At 36.7% G+C, this 14,786-nt stretch overlaps 1 protein-coding gene across 1 annotated transcript; it reads left to right on the top strand.

Annotated features, from left to right (window-relative positions):
• Positions 1 to 1,685: 1,685 nt before the first annotated feature.
• On the top strand, positions 1,686 to 12,051 carry LOC149848606 (transcription factor RF2b-like). Its single transcript, XM_089996391.1, has 4 exons — positions 1,686 to 2,334; positions 3,043 to 3,175; positions 5,313 to 5,397; positions 11,513 to 12,051. Exons 1-4 carry the CDS (start codon positions 1,730 to 1,732, stop codon positions 11,785 to 11,787), a joined length of 1,098 nt encoding a protein of 365 aa, XP_089852517.1. The 5' UTR covers positions 1,686 to 1,729; the 3' UTR covers positions 11,788 to 12,051.
• Positions 12,052 to 14,786: the final 2,735 nt, after the last annotated feature.

Genomic DNA, 14,786 nt, shown 5'->3' with positions numbered 1-14,786 from the left:
TGTGGCCCAATGCTTAATCAAATCAGGAGAATCCGGACCCGGCTAAGAGGTGTTGTTGGTACTGGGTCCAAACTCGCTAGATCTTCCATAAGAAAGACCACTATTAAGTAAACCATACACAGATCATACCTATTAGAATAATACTTTTTAACATTTTTCTAATTAAAATCTCACATCTTGATTGAAACTCGGGGCGATTTTTGGCATCTTCATAAACCTTACCCTACTCTGCAAGCTAACTGGACCTCATCCAGTCTATGAATCTATATTGCATTCATATTGTGAAATTTTAGAAAAAAAACTATAAAAATCTTGGTGAATACTAGCATATTGATGACAATAATTATCATTATCAATAGATTACAAATAATCAGCATATTGATGACGATAATTATTGTGATTATTTGTAATATGATGATGATGATAATGATCATCATCGATAGATTGCAAATAATTAACTTAGCATTTGACTGCTTATTGATTTAAAAAAATAAAATTCCACATCCTTGTACCTCATTTTTGAAAAAAAAAAAACCGAACTTGGTGGATCTTCCACCTATCATTAATGTGACATAGATGCGCACCCACCTAACCACTTAACCACTTAGTAGCTTTATGTATCTATACCATTGTTACAATATCGGATATATATAACCTATATAACGCAATATATCACCAATCAATCCAAATCTTATAATTTTTCAAAAAAAAAAGGACCAAAAATAGGTATTGCGATATATCGTGATACTAGGAGTAAAAAATCAAGTTTCTTTATGTATTTTTCTGTTCTTTTGAAAATTTAACCTTTCAAATGTTGTAGATAAGCAAAACTAGAGACTTTTTGGGGGTTCAATTTTTAAAAATAGAAAAGTATCTTTTCCCAATCAACATGGTTGATCCTCTTCATAACTTGTAGGTTTGAAGAATCAAAACATACCATGTGTATTAACGTTAATATGTAATTGCATTGAATTTTATGTTATATGTTTGTTTGTTTTCAATAATAATTGAATATCTAATGCACTGATTTAGTGTCCGAATATGACTTTTTTCCTTTATGTTTAATAGTAACTTGTTTGCCGATAAATTAACAATATACAGGCTATATATTGCCGATATGGGATATGAATGTGAAACAATAATTTGTCCATATATTAACTTGAGACCATAATCTATTCATGCTTTTTCGTGTCTCAATTTTGGAAAAAGGAAACAAAAAACTCGAGTCCGCGTTATGAATTGTGTCATATCAATGTCCGTGTCCGTATCTGTATCCGTATCCGAGTGACGCCGTCTTGAAGTTAAGAGCCACGTTAGAAGGTCGAGTTCGGGCACTGCTGCTAGAGAGGTTCAGATCAGGTCATATCTCAAAAACACAAAATTTTCGTGTTTCGAAATCACCACCGTCCATGGTCTTCATCACTGCCATTCAAATGTAAAACAGTGGGGCCCACTAAATATGCTGATGTTATGCAAAGACGGTCTTGATTTCAAAACACAAAGATTTTGTGTTTTTGATATATCACCTGATCTGACCTCCTGCTACGGTCGCGACGGGTGGGGACTTCGGCTGCATGGGACCCACAGTGAACCATTTCCAGTCCACCATCTGTGGGCCCACCTACGCGTCCGCTTCGAACGCTCTCTAAAATACAAGAGCAAGAAGACGAGGAATAGAAGAAGGTGAGGAGGAACAGTCTCCGGTGGTGGATCTCAACTTTCCGACGTCATGGAGCCCGAATATTCCGGCGTGTCCGTCGGGAGGTTCTTATCTGGCAACAATTCCGGCCCTGACGCCCTCGATCAAATGCTGGAGACCCCTCAGCGGGGCTCCCACCGGCGTGCCCACTCGGAGATCGCCTTTCGGCTACCGGACGAATTTCTCTTCGACGTCGACGCCGATTTCCCCTTCATCGACGTCCTCTCTCTCTCCGAGGACAACAATTCCGGCGATGGAGGGGCTTTCCCGGCCCTCATGGACACCGGGAAGTCGCCGGAGTCCGGCGGCGGGGTCAAAGAGGAGGCGCCACCTCTCGTCGGCGGCGGTGGAGGTGGCGGCGGAGGAGGGGGTGTGCACATCCGGAGCTTGTCCATGGACGCGGCGTTCCTGGATGGCCTAGGGTTCCAGCCGGGGCCTGCGGAGAACTGGGGGCCGGCCGCGCTCCCGCCCGAGCCCGGGCGGAGACCGCAGCACCGTCGGGCCGGGTCAGTCGACGGTTCACTGGGAGCTTCTTCGGTTGCGGTGGCGGCGGAGTCGATGGTGGATGCCAAGAAGTCCATGCCTGCCGATAAGCTCGCCGAGCTCGCGCTGATGGATCCCAAGAGGGCTAAGAGGCTCGTCCTCCCTTTGTTTCGCCTTTTCCGATTCATTTTTTTCTTTCTTGGTTCTTCGTGTTTTTGCTTTTGGAAAGCTTAATTCTCTTTGATTGCTGGCTGTTTGATTTGCAATTCACTATGTCTTATCTTCCGTCTGTCTTTACCAACTTTCAAAGGCTTTGAGTTTCCCTCACTGAGGCAGATTTACCCTAATTTTCATTGAATTATGTTTGTTGCTTTTGTTACCATATAGTGATCACCACCACCACCATTGTTATTGTTATTATTTTTCTGTTGCTATTTTCATAAATTAGCCCCCAAAAAGTCCCCGAATTTTCCTAAAAATTTCTGATTTTCCGTACCATCTTAATCATGTTTGCTGCTACTGTTGTTTTTGTATAATTAGTAGTACTAGTTGCTACATCATGATTGTGGTTATTTTATTGCAAAATATCATTTTCTTTCTGTCATTTTTTCTTCAAGAGGTTTTTTCTAAATATTTTGGAATGTGAGTTATTTATTTATTCAGTTATGTTTTTGGTATGAAGAGGATCAGGGTTTGTGGTTTGTCTTTCTTTGGTGCAGTTTTGAGATACATGGTGATGTTTTGGGAGTTCTGGTTATGAGTGTTTTTCGATGAGGATATCTGCTGAGATGATCGTGTAATTTGTGTTCTTATAATTTTCATTTTACTTTAGTTGATTTCCTCGGATATTTCATTTGTAGGATTCTTTCCAACCGGCAATCTGCAGCCCGGTCAAAGGAGCGGAAGGTACATTATACAAGTGAGCTGGAGAGGAAGGTGCAGACGCTTCAGACGGAGGCTACCACGTTGTCAGCACAGCTTACGTTGCTTCAAGTATACAGAATGCAGCGGCATCATGTGGCTTTTCTTGATTTATGAATGTTCTAAAACATTATTTTGGGGGGTGGGGGAATTGCTGTTTAGTAGCATTATTATCAATAATTTGTGAATTGAATATGACAAATGGCTTTAATGTTTCCTGAGAAATAGATGCCCGTTAGGGTAGCTAGCAAACAGAGACATTCACACATTGCGATAATGCTCTTAAGTTCTTAACAATAAAGTGAAGTCAAATAAGGATTCTTTTTTTACATCCAAATTCTGCAGTGCATAAGTGCGTAAAAGACTTGGAAAGAAAACAGTAACTCTTAGAGAGGTGTAGTGAATTTAAAAGATAGCCAAGGATATAAAACATATATATATATATATATATATATATATATATATATATATATATATATATATATATATACATATATATGCAAATATGTGAATAGGAGCATTTTATTTCTTAATGCACCCAAAATGCTTTTGAGTTTGTGCTATGAATATTTGTCTTCTTTGCATGTTTCATAATAGATTGCAAAATAAGTTCATGTTGTTGGAAGTTTTTTTTGGCTTTGCCATTATTTTGATGGTTTTCTCGATGGAAATTTCTTGGAATGAGATCAGTTGAAAGTGGTTTTCATTAACTGTAAGATCATTGCAAACCACAATCTTAACTGAAAAAACCGCTTTTCTCCCTTATATTGAAGGTTTCTGTCGACCTTGATGCAGCTCCTCACATTATTTTGATGCCTGATGCCAAGTTGTATTTCAGGTGTGTGGATGTAGTGCCACCCATTAATTAGTTTCATGAGGGCCCTCTTAGGAGGCAGCTAAAGCTCATGAAATTAAGGAGGTTATTCACGAGACCTCTTTCTAATGCATTACCATCCAAATGGCTGTCAATGAGAAGTGCAGCTGGGGATGTGTTACCGATGCACAGAATGTGAAGGGCCAGGTTTAGTGGTCATGATACTTGCATAGAGAAACTTCTGAATGATTAACAGTTTCAGAGCTGAACATGTTCAATTTGATAATTGTTTTTCAAATTGGCTATTATTTTTTAGATGCAATTTCCAAATCCTGGCATTCAGGATCCGATTCAATTGAACAGAGGATCTCTTCTTTTCATACATGAAGGATAAAATATGCCATTCAGATCCTGTCAATCTTGTTTCCCATATTCACAATCTTTATGTTGCTTTGGCTCATCTTTATCCCTTTTTTATTTTTTACATTTTATTTTCCATTTTCCCTCACATTATTATCATGTGGACCAATTGATGCAAGGATTGACAAAATCTTCTCGTAACAACACTTGCTGATCCTTCGTCCCTGTCAGCAATTCCTTGCATCTCTCAACTTGGCCTGTTGGAGATTTACAAGCCAGTCAATTTTATACCAACAATACTTTGTCAATTTTGGGTGATTGTATTCAAATTGAAATCTGCTGCTATTTGAAATATTAACTTTTTTGATGCCTTCAATGTTTCTTCACCATTGATTTGGTTGAAGGATATTTCCTTCAAATTATTGATTTAGGTGGAGTTTTCATCTCTACTTTTGTTTGGTGTTTTGAACATTCATTAAATAGCAAACCATAGCATGGACATCATGGGCAATATCTTAATTATGTGATTAATTTGTATCCACTGGTTGATTGGTTAAAAGTTAGAGCACTTTGTGCTTCTATTTATCTGTTAGGCAACTTATTTAACTCAGAAAAGTAGCTGCTTTTTTTTTATGATGAAAAAAGTGGCTGTTTTTTTTATGAAAGAAAAAAACGTAGCTGCTTTAGATATTTAGCATCTAGGCTCTATATAAGCATCTATATTTTTCAGACTAAATGTTAGTTCGTAATATTCAATATCCATTATCTGTCAAGCCATCTAGAAAGATTGGCGCCTAATTCTGATCCCGGAAAAGTTATGAGATCAATAATCTCTCTTCAGTTGTTTTATCTTCCCGAAAAAACTTTTATGGTTTCGAAAATCTGGACATCCCTTTTGAAAGCAGTGAACTTGCATCATTTAGGTCAGGTAGTATGGAATGTAGTAACATCGTCCTGCCAGAATATCAACCTTGTATTCTTGTTGTAGTTTGTGCAGGTTGAATAATGCATATTTTTTTGTTTTTTTCACAACAGAGGGATACTACTGGCCTGACTACAGAGAACAAGGAACTCAAATTACGCTTGCAGGCTATGGAGCAGCATGCACAGCTTCGTGATGGTAACTTATCAACTTTTCCATGTCGCTGCTTTGGTTTTTAGCCCTGTTGGATCACTAACATTTTACAGTGCAGGATGTTTCTTCTTTTGGTAGTATTATACTTGTTCACTAGATTCTGTTACTCTCAGTATTTTCTCAACATTATTAGTGGCAGAGTAAATTTATTTGGATGTTCCTGGAATTCCAGGGAAATCAGTAAATATCTCTAGATAACATGTTTTCCTATGAACAACATTAGATTCTTTTGTACATTAGGTTCATATTGCTAATATGTGATCTGTGCTTCACGAACACAAAATCGGTTATGAATGCTAAATAAAGTCTCCTGTTTATATTTTCTGGTGATCACATAAACTTTTTGGCCTTTACCTCACGCACTTTATGATGTAGAGGTATGTGGTGGAAGCTTCTAACACCAGCATTTAAGAATACATCATCATTAAAAAATGAGTCATTAGGAGTTTTTGCTGGCACACATTGCTCTTATATGTGTTGGACCTTAAAATATACTTTTTCAGAGTGTCTAGAGCTTGTTACAACAGCACATTTGCATACACACACATGCAATGTATGTATCTATGTATATGCATGAGAGGGGGATAAATTTTTGGCTATACAACTTGTTGGAGCTTCACAGGTTAATACCAGCATTTCTTCCTTTTTTGAAAAAAATAAAAGAAAATATTATCATTCTTGGATAGCATGCTCCATGCGTCTTCAATTGTGTTGATTAGAAGGGAGAGAGTAATGATGCAAGAAATCTAGCAAAAATTCATGGAAAATGAGGCCAGGTTGAGAGGCTACAAACAAAAGAGTCGGAGTGTAACCATCAGAAAAGTTCAGTCTACCAGTGTGCTAGAGATAGTAGTCCCAATAATCAGGGCCCCATCCTCTCAGTCCAATGAATATGAGAAGCAGGTTTGAAACTTGGAAGAGCCGACGAACATGAGTCGCCAAATAAGGGGAACAAAAGGTGAAAGAAGACCATACGAGATCTAAGATTTTGTCCCGAGTTAGGATAATAAACCTCTGGGTCTTACCTCTCGAAAGTTTGTTAAGTTCAACGAGACAGAAAATCTTGAGACCCATGTCACTCTGATCCTGGATGCTTGTTCGGATTGCATAAAGAATAACAGTACTTTGGTCCGTTGGTTCCTAAGAAGCTTCAAAGGGAAGGCCTTGTCATGGTTCTCCACCTTGGACATCCATCAGATCAAGGAGTTCCAGATCATCATGAATTTATTCATAGAAAGATTTCGATATAAGATCGATTTATTGCCAACAATTAGCCACTTTGGATATTTCTCTTTGAGCTTACTTCCCCTGTTGACTCTGAATTTTCTCCTATTTTATTTGATCTACATGATTTTGCCTGGTTTTACTGCTAACTGGCTAGGTAAGTTTAGTCCTTACTTGGTGAGAGTGGTGGTGTGTTGAAAGGATAGGCAGATGGAAATGGTAAGTCATAATATTCTCTAGAAAATGAGTTGTCTAGGGAGAAACCTTCTTATTTAAAGGAAGCTGGTAGTCTTTCTTATAGAAGGGTAATGAAGATAGTTTCTTCGGGATTATAAAAAAAAATTGAAATGGGTTGGAGAGATTTTTTATGCAAGGACGATACCCAAATCACTTCTTTGGGGTTTTTGAGTTGAGGCCAATCTTCAATTCTTTCCAATGCCCTAATGTCTACTTCTTGGACTTAGTGTTTTGGAAATGGATTTTGGTAAATTCCTAAGTTTTGGTTAGAAGTAGAGGGTTTGTCTTGTCTTGTTAAGATTAGTTCCCCTTTGTCCAGGTTGTCTTGCACTATATTTTTCAGGACCATGCACTCCTTTGTGTCATGTCCAGCTAGACGATGGTATTTAAAAACTTAGCTAAATTCTTTCTCTTCATGACCAGTGGGTCTGGAAATGGTGGAATCTCCAATACACCTGCCTGGATTAAAATGTTCATGACTTCTTCATAGCTTTGGCAAATTTTTGTAAACTTCATATTCCTATCCCACTAGGTTTTGTACTACCTTTGTCTTGATTGTTTGTTCTACTCAGAGTTACCGGAAGCGCCCTTGGGAGTGGGGGAAGTGCGTTTCCCCAAAGCGTGTTTCATAAGCGCGAAATGTCGCAGTTCCAGTTCCAAAATGTGTTGGGAAGCTCGCTTCCTTATTTTTTCATTTTTTTGTATTTTTATTTATTTATTTATTTTTCTCTTTTTTCGCTTCCCCTTCGCTTCCTAGGTCGCTTCCGGTTTGCTTCCTAGGTCGTTTCCGAGACGATTCCTGGTTCGCTTCTAAGTCGTCCCACGCTTTCCGCTTCCTAAAATTTTGAAAGTGCCTCGCTTTTCGCTCCCGCTTCCTCGACTGACAACTCTGGTTCTACTCTAGGGGTTTCTGACCAGTCTATTTCAATTGGATCTGATTATGTCCCTGATCTCTTTTTTCTCATTTTGATTTCCAGTCTCCTTTGTTTGGGTAGAGAATTTGCTCAATTTGTTATGGATGCCTTCTAGATACAGAGGGGAGTCATGTTCATGTTCTTATATCTTCTTCGTACCAAAGCTCTTGGTCAAAGATGAAGAGAATGTGTTGATTCATGCAATCATATGCTTTCTAGATTTTCATACTCATAATTGTAATGAAATTAAGTGGAAATCTAACCACAATGTGTACAAGCACAAGTACAAGTCCTACAAGAGACAATATAAAAGCATACAAGTGCATACAATGGCTACAAAGCGCTTAAATGTGCACCAGCACAATTCTACAAAAGGACAATGCACAGCACAATTCCTTTGACTTTTGTTGACCTATTACATTGACGACAAGAATACCTCTATAAACAAGTATTCACATGAATGGGTATTACACAATATAGTAATACACTAATATTACATTTCTTCACACTCCCCCTCAAACTTGAGATGATGCAAGCGGAATCATCCCAATTCCCAAGCTTGGAAAGAATGTTTTTAAAATGAGACAAAGACTTTTGGTGAACACATTGGCAATTTGTTCTTTAGTTCTCACATGCTCAAGTAAAATTATTCTTTTTTTCATATGCTTTTCTTGTAAAGTGACAATCTATTTTTAATATGCTTTGTCCTTTTATGAAATTCTAAATTATTTATGGTGATTGACATGTTACAATACAAGGAGGTCTTCCCATGCACAAGTACTTTGAGCTCTCACAACAACCATCTTATTCATATTATCTTAGCTGTGACTTAAGCCATGACTATGCTCAACCTCAACTATAGATAAAACTTCTTTTTATTGGTTTTTACTCTTCCATGAGATCAACAAGCTTCTAAGAAAAACACAAAATCGTGTAGTAGATAGCTTAGCTCTAAGCTCTGTGGGGGTTGATAACGAAAAAATATACAAAAGTGCATAATATCTCACATGTCAAATGATTTTTAAGTACAATAACAAGATGAACTGATCAAGATGAGCTTATAAACTAACTCATTGCATGAATTGTATGTGTGATATCTAACCTGGAAATAGTCAGATGTATCTCCCAACTAGCTACATATAGACAATTGGATCATCCAATTATTTCCCTTCAGTAGACCTTAGCCTCATAATGGGTTTTTATGGGAGACTCTATTCTCTTAGTATCATCAGCCAATTTAGAATTGGCTACAAGTTTAGTTATATACTTTTGCTGAGATAAACAGAGCCCTCATTTTGATTATGCTATTTCAAGACCAGGGAAGTACTTCAATTCTCCTAATTCTTTCATCTCAAATATACTTGTCAATTTCTTGTTTGTGCCCTCAATTTTCTGTAAATTCCTGCCCATGCTACTCATATCATCCGCCAAGAGTAGAATCATGCACTTTCCTTAAGTACAGGATACAAATAATGCAAGATCATGATAATTCTGCTCAAAACTCAATGACTAGATAGATGAATTAAAATTTTCAAACCAAATTCGTGTTGCTTGTTTGAACCCATATAATGCTCTCTTAAGCATGCAAACTCTACCATCAGGATCTGAATGCCTATGTGGACTTCATCTAAATCTCTATTCAAGAAGGCATTCTTCACACCCAACTGCCAAAAAAATCAATGTTTTCACTGATGATACAACCAACAAGATTTTCTTATTGTTGTCACGTGTGCCACATGTGCAAAAGTCTCAACATAATCAATCCCAAACTGTAACTGTATCCTTTTGCCACCAATCTAGCATTGTATCTTTCAATTGAGTTATCTGTTTTGGTTTTTGTTTTGTAGATCTACTTTCATCCAATCACTTTTTCCCCAAATAGAAGCCTACCTTATCCCATGCTTGCATTACTCTAGTGTGTTAAATTTTCAAGCCACTGTTTGTTGTCATTCTTCATTAGATGCAGCTTGTGCATAAGATTTAGGCTCAACATATAAATGAATTAAAGCCAAGTATGCATAACAGTTTGGAGAAAGAATTCATAAGAATCAAGATGTACCTGAGGAGGATGAGGAGAATGATCTTGAATTGCATGCTCAAAATTAGTTGGAAGGGTATCACAATTGGCCTCTAAAATTTCTATCTTTTCATGCTTAATATGATCTACAAAGGTGTGACAATAACCCCTTCCTATCTCCTAGTATAGGTTTGGGCACACTTTTTTGTAAGGATTTTCTGTCTTTTCATGCTCAATATGATCTATAAAAGGTAGACAATAACACCTTCCTATCTCCTAGTATAGGTTTGGGCACACTTTTTTGTAAGGATTTGAGACTCAACATGAACATTAGTATTTTCACCAAACCTTTCTTCCTCTGGGTATGGAATCGAGAATGAGAAATCAATTTCACTTTCTTTCTCCTCCTTAGTTTAAGTAAAATATGGTATATGTTGAAGGAAGATCACATGTTCAGATATCCACATCCTCCTCTCAACAATATCAAAGCACTTATAACCTTTTTGACCAATAGGAAATCCCAAAAAGCATCATTTCACAGCCTTAAGAGAGCTTATCTCTATAGCTCTCAGATAACAAGACATATCATGTATATCCAAATATTATTGCTAAATAAATAAATAAACTTGAACAACTTTTGAGTTGCATCAGGTCATGGATTCAATTAAGTTTGGAATTTCATTTTGTCTTGCCGACTGCTCTCCATCCTGGATCATTCTGTAACTTGTACTCGCACTTCAACTGCCTAACATGGTGCATGGTTTTAATCTGTAGAAATCCTTGATGTGTTTTCCAATACCGACATGGCTATGGTGTGATCGTGCAAAAATCCTTTAAATCCGATTTGAAATTATCACTATTGGGACCATATGATTTCATCCCTTATAGTAACAAGATATAGATCTTAACTCTTCAGTAAGGAATAACACAAAAAGGTAAAGGAATCTTGTAAGCTATGTCACCTGGGTGCGGGTGCGGGTGTAGGTACGAGTAGGGAGGGTACGACATGGCAATTCTAAAAAATGTGGGTATGGGAACAGCTATATATATATATTAAATATCACATAAATGCAAAATAAATTCAAAATAAACTGAATATAATCTAAATATATATGCTATATCTAAAATATATATTATAAATTGAAAATATAAAGTTATAAACTGAAAATATAATTATAAATTATAAATTAAATACAAACTTGTATGTACGGAGGGTAAAATGGCATGTCCAGGTGTCGACGTGTGTCGACACAGGGGCATGCATGTCGACACGAGTACGGAGGAAAAAATGGAGTGTCTGTGTGACATAGCTTGTAAGTCAGAAGGGCGTCAAATGGGATGAAAACTTACCCGATATTTTTCCAAAACCGGAAATAAATTCCCATGTTTTCCTCCTCTTTAATTTTGCGGAAAATTTTCCAAGAAAGAAGAAATTTTAATTATCTAGATATATTATCTTGCTGAAAGGGTCTCGTGTGTGGTAGGGTTGGTTCTAAATATTGACTGGTGTTATCAACTTGAGCTTCCATGTGCTGTTTAATTCTTTGGTGCTTCAAACACGGAACTGCTGCTTTCTTTGGTGTCACTACTGTTTCCGGGTCCTTATTTGTGGAACCATGCAGTAGAAAATAAAATATGCTTAGATGTCCAGCAGATTATCTTCTGAACAACTCAATATATGTGTTTTTATATGTTACTATTTTAACAGCTTTGAACGAAGCATTGAGGGAAGAAGTGCAAAGGTTAAAGACAGCAACAGGACAGATCCCACCTATGAACGGGCATGCCTTTAATAGATCCATGTCACAGCCCAATGCGTCGTTCTTCCATCAGAATCAGCAGTTTCATTATCTGGGTGGCACACATATTCAGCGTCCCCATCTTTCTCCAACAATTCCAAATGGGCAGCCTCTTGCAGATCAAACTCAACAAAATTCCAGGGATTTCACCAGAGGATCTGGCAACCATTATGATCTTAAATAGGTCTCTTCAACTTGTCACTCATTCAAGACCAGGAGGGCCAGAAGTTGATCTCATCGAGGGGCTAACAGAAAAAAATTAAAATGTCAATCTGAAGCATACATATTGTACATATGTGAAGCAGACTTCTGTAAGCAATGTATCAGTTGTATCTGAGTTAATTTTGAAAGGCTTTTAGGCTTTACAGCAGATTAAACCCTGGTGAATTGAGCCTTTTGTCTTAAAACCGTGGTCTCTTATTAGTGTTTATTCAATCAGCGAAGTTACTCATATCAGTATCTTATTCATACGTAAATGTACATGTGTGTCCTGAAATATTATAGGAATATGAAGAAATTCATGACCTTATTATGAGAGTTACCCGAAGCTTCTTAAATAAGTGGGAAGTCTGCTTCCCGAAAACTTGCTCCAGAAGCACGATACTCTCCTCGCTTTTGAAACTTTATGAGAATCTAGATTTTTTCATGCTTCTCTTATGCTTTTCATTCGCTTCATGTTTTCTCTCTCTACTTTTCATGTCATGCTTGTCACCAGTGTTGTTAAAAACATGCCTCAAGGCGAGGGCCTTTGTGCCTTGAGGCCCAAGTATAAAGCATAAAAGCCTCCAGGCGTATGCCTCATACGCCTTGAGGTGTATGCCTCGGGGTGAAATGCGCCTCAATGTGAATGTGAGGCGTATACGCCTTATTTTTTTGGTCAAATGAGGGTCAAAGCCTTCATTTGACCAAAACTTAGATTTTAGAAAAATCAGGGCCCCTGACCCTAATTAGGGTCGGGGGCTCTAATTCTTCATTTTTATTCACTCATCTCTCTCTTGTCTCTCTCTCTCACTCATCTTTCGTAGTCTCTCACTCATCTCTCTCTCTCTCTCTCTCTCTCTCTCTCTCTCTCTCTCTCTCTCTCGCAGTCCCTCACTCGTCTCCCACCTCTTGTCTGCAAACTTAACCCGAGCTTGGGTTTTGGAAGAATAAGAAGAAGAGAGGTACATGTTTTATAGATTTAGATATATATTTTTTTTGTGCAAAATAGCAGTCTGCAGTTCGGTTGCGTTCTAATCTCCTTTAGCACTAAATTTTGGGTTGGTATACAACATTGAAATAGATTGAATTTATGTTGTACAACATGTATTGTACATATATGTATATGTGTCTATGTGTGTGTGCACATGTGTGTGCATGCGCATGCAAACATTACCATATACTGGTTGTTTGTGACACTGAAATAACTTTTTTTTTTGTTTTTAATAACTCTGTCACCTTGCTGCCCCAAATTGATTTTCCCTATTAGAAAGATCTTCATTTTTTACAATTTGAAAAGACAAACCATATCAACCAACAAAATCATAAGGCTTTGCTGATTTTATAGACATCTGGAGCTTGTTAAAGCATGTTTGGTTGGTGGCAATATTCACTTGATCAAACAACTAAGGCATGTCATGTCTTAATTAGCTTTTTAACTTGTCTGACTGGCTCATTGAGTAGGAACTACTTAGTAACCAAATTATCTCGTAGAACCGATACTTTTCCAGGATCATTGAATCACTTCTGATATGATTTAATATTTAATGTTGTTTCGAAGAGGAAAATAAAGAAATGAATACACCCACTTAAGGCCATCCTTTTTGCATGAAACAAAGATGTCAGCTGCCTACTCTTTCATGCATGTCCTTGAAAGGTATCATTTGCTTAGAAAAATGAATGGCAAGAGATCTTTCTTCAAACACCAAATGTCAGGAGGAGGAACCAGCTTCAACTGATGCTCTTTGAATTGTTTGGCAACTACAATATCGAGATTGTATAAATCATGTATAGCTTGAAAAATTATATTATTTTTGTAGTAGAGATTATAAGGAGAAAAGAAGTATACTCTTAATTTTTAAGTTATATATGTTGATTCTTATTGAATATGAATATGAATTCATTGAATTATATAAAGCATTGTCTTACTTTTTTTTTAACTCTTTGAGTTTATATTTTTTATATGTATTTTTGCAGTTGAGCAATGAAAAAAGATGTAGGATGAGATCATGAAGCTAAAGTTCTAAATCTCACTAAAAAACTCAAACTCGTATGACATGTAATTTGCAATTACTGTCATAAAGAGATTGCAGAAAATATCTATAGGTTAAAGCATCACTTAACCAGCACAAAACATGGTATAAGCATGTGCGAAGTGGTTTCACCTTATGTAAAAAGGTTTTTTCATAATCATCTAAAGGATCAGAAACAAAAAAACAAGAGGAGAAACAAAATAAGTTTGAAATCAGAAGAAGTGTTTATTTTTTATCATCAAGAGTCGATAATGTGAACAAAGAAACCAGTGGATCATGTAGTGATGCAAAAACAAGCATAGGTGATCCCATGGACCTTTTTGTGAACAAAGAAGCACGACAAACCATAATAAACACTGCTTTCAAAATGGATGAAAGAAAAAATGTATGTTGTTTCATTGATATATTTTTTTATTCAAATACCCTATTATTTAATCTTTGTAACAATCCATATTTTGGTGCAATGGTAGAAGCTATTGCAAATTATGGACGAGGGTTTAAATCGTCTTCTTATCATGAGATCAGAACGTAGATTTTAAAGGATGAGGTAGATTGTACTAATGAAATTTTAAAAGAGTTCAAAAAGGAATGATCAAAAGTTTGTTGCAACATTATGGAAGATGGTTGGACAGATGAAAAAAGAAGAAAATTAATTAATTTTCTTATGAACAACTCATCTGGGATAATATTTTTGAAGTCGGTTGATATCAGCGACATGAAAAAAACTAGTGCAATTTTGTGCAAGTTGTTTGAAGAAGTTGGTGAAAGCAATGTGGTGCAATTCATTACAGATAATGCATAAAATTATGTGACAACTGAGAATAATAACAAGAAATACATGTTTTTGAACATCATGTGCAATACATTGTTTAGATCTTATGTTAAAAGATATTGGAAATATATCAATTTTTAAAGATATAGTAAAAAAAGCAAAAAAAAATATAAGATATAT

Source organism: Nuphar pumila, chromosome 1 (assembly GCF_984573655.1).
Source record: "Nuphar pumila chromosome 1, dmNupPumi1.hap1.1, whole genome shotgun sequence".
Classification (NCBI taxonomy): Eukaryota; Viridiplantae; Streptophyta; class Magnoliopsida; order Nymphaeales; family Nymphaeaceae; genus Nuphar; species Nuphar pumila.
This window is presented reverse-complemented; position numbering and strand designations above follow the sequence as displayed.

Excerpts from the sequence above, each read along its gene's own strand:
- LOC149848606 (XM_089996391.1), top strand. The coding sequence starts at position 1,730 with ATGGAGCCCGAATATTCCGGCGTGTCCGTCGGGAGGTTCTTATCTGGC. Across the intron at positions 2,335-3,042 it reads GATCCCAAGAGGGCTAAGAG|GATTCTTTCCAACCGGCAAT; the intron begins GCTCGTCCTCCC and ends TTTCATTTGTAG. Across the intron at positions 5,398-11,512 it reads GCATGCACAGCTTCGTGATG|CTTTGAACGAAGCATTGAGG; the intron begins GTAACTTATCAA and ends CTATTTTAACAG.